The sequence below is a fragment of the Trichosurus vulpecula genome, chromosome 2, assembly GCF_011100635.1.
Source record: "Trichosurus vulpecula isolate mTriVul1 chromosome 2, mTriVul1.pri, whole genome shotgun sequence".
In the NCBI taxonomy this organism is placed as follows: Eukaryota; Metazoa; Chordata; class Mammalia; order Diprotodontia; family Phalangeridae; genus Trichosurus; species Trichosurus vulpecula.
This window is the reverse complement of record NC_050574.1, coordinates 171,603,568-171,605,673: the sequence shown is the minus strand read 5'-3', so window position 1 is coordinate 171,605,673 and position 2,106 is coordinate 171,603,568. Positions and strand designations below refer to the sequence as shown.

The 2,106-nt window shown below is 38.8% G+C and overlaps 1 protein-coding gene across 1 annotated transcript; it reads left to right on the top strand.

Moving 5' to 3' along the window:
• Positions 1–303: 303 nt before the first annotated feature.
• Positions 304–978, top strand: LOC118838276 (60S ribosomal protein L13a-like). The gene is given in 2 exon segments (XM_036745528.1): positions 304–377; positions 379–978. Coding segments are annotated over 2 exon segments (612 nt in total). The 5' UTR covers positions 304–323; the 3' UTR covers positions 937–978.
• The last annotated feature ends 1,128 nt before the right edge of the window (positions 979–2,106 follow it).

The following is a 2,106-nucleotide window of genomic DNA, read 5'->3' as shown; positions in this document are numbered from 1 at the left end:
ATCAACAAAATCCAACAGAAAGTGACAGAAAGAGAAATTCCATTTTTAATAACTAAATAATACTTGGGAATCTACCTACCAATTGCTCATGACCCAAGCTAACATAGTAAAATAACAATATTACCTAAATTAATTTACTTATTTTTTGCCATACAAACTACCAAAGGATTAATTTTTAGAACTAGAAAAAATAACAAAATTCATTTGGAGGAACAAATGGTTAAGAATAATAAGGAAATCATTTTTTTAAACGGGAAGGAAAGGGGCCTAACAGTACCTGATCTCAAACTATAATACCTTTTTTTTCCCGGGCAGCGTCGGCAATGGCGGACGGGCAGGTCCTAGTGATCGACGGGCGGGGCCATCTTCTTGGCCGCTATGGCGGCCATCGTGGCCAAGCAAGTCCTTTTGGGGAGGAAGGTGGTCGTGGTTCGCTGCGAAGGCATCAACATCTCGGGAAACTTCTACAGGAACAAGCTGAAATACCTGGCCTTCCTCCGAAAGCGAATGAACACAAACCCTTCAAGAGGCCCTTATCACTTCAGAGCCCCCAGCCGAATTTTCTGGAGGACTGTGAGAGGGATGCTTCCCCACAAGACCAAGCGAGGTCAGGCTGCTTTGGAACGCCTTAAGGTGTTTGATGGCATTCCCCCACCATACGACAAGCGAAAACGCATGGTTGTCCCAGTTGCTCTCAAAGTCGTCAGACTGAAGCCAACGAGAAAGTTTGCTTATCTGGGGCGCCTGGCCCATGAGGTTGGCTGGAAGTATCAGGCAGTGACTGCTACATTGGAAGAGAAGAGGAAGGAGAAAGCCAAGATCCATTATAGAAAGAAAAAGAAGCTTACGAAACTACGAAAGCAAGCTGAGAAGAACGTGGAAGGCAAAATCCACAAATACACAAAGGTGCTGAAGAAGCACGGGCTGCTGGTGTGAGTCCAATAAAGTCTATCCTCTACGGCAACTGGAAAAAAAAAACTATAATACAAAGCTATAATTGTCAAAAAACAGTTTGGTACTGGATAAAAACTAGAGAAGTCGATCAATGATGAGGCACACAATATACAGAAGCAAATCAGCGCATTAACCTAGTGTTTAATAAATCCAAATTTAATAAATCCAAATATCCCAGCTATGGGGAAAAGAACCCACTATTTAACAAAAACTATGAGGAAAACAGGAAAACAGACTGGCAGAAGGTTGGTGTAAACCAATATCTCCCATTTTATACCAAGATAAGTTCCAAAACAAACTCCATGATTTAGATATAAAGGGTGATATCTTAAGCTAATTAGAGAACACAGAGAAGTAGGAAATTGGAAAAAAAAAGTTTGCAACAAATTCCTCTGCTAATGGTTTTATTTCCAATATATAGAGAGAATGGAGTCAAATTTATAAACATAAGAACCATTCCCCAATTTATAAATGGTCAAAGGCTATGAAAAGGCAGTTTTCAGAGGAAGAAATCCAAATTATCAATAGCTATATGGAAAAAAAATGCTCTAAGTCATTAATAGAGAAATGCAGATTAAAACAGCTCTAAGGTACAACCTCACACAAGTATGATTGGCTAAGTTAACAAAAAAAAAAAGGAAAATGATAAAGGCTGGAAGGGCTATAGGAAACTGTGTTCTTTAATGCACTGTTGGCAGTGTTGTGGACTGATCCAACCATTCTGGAAAACGATTTGGAATTATACCCGAAAAACTATTAAAATGTGCATATCCTTTGACCCAAGGATAGTGCCACTAAGTCTATACTCCCAAAGAGATCAGAGAAAGAGGAATATGTACAAAAATATCTATAGCACCTCTTTTTTGTGGTGGTAAAGAACTGGAAACTGAGAAGGAGCCTATCAATTAGAGAATGGCTGAACAAGTTACTATTGTGCTATAAGAAATGATGAAGGGAATGGTTTCAGAAAAACCTGGGAAGACTTTTATGAACTGATAAAAAGTTAAGTGAACAGAACCAGAAGAACAATTTATATAATAACAACAATATTGTAGAGATTATCAACTGTGAAAGATTTAGTAATTCTAATCAACACAACGACCCACCAGTTACAAAGGACTCATGATCAAACATAGTCTCCACTCTCCACCT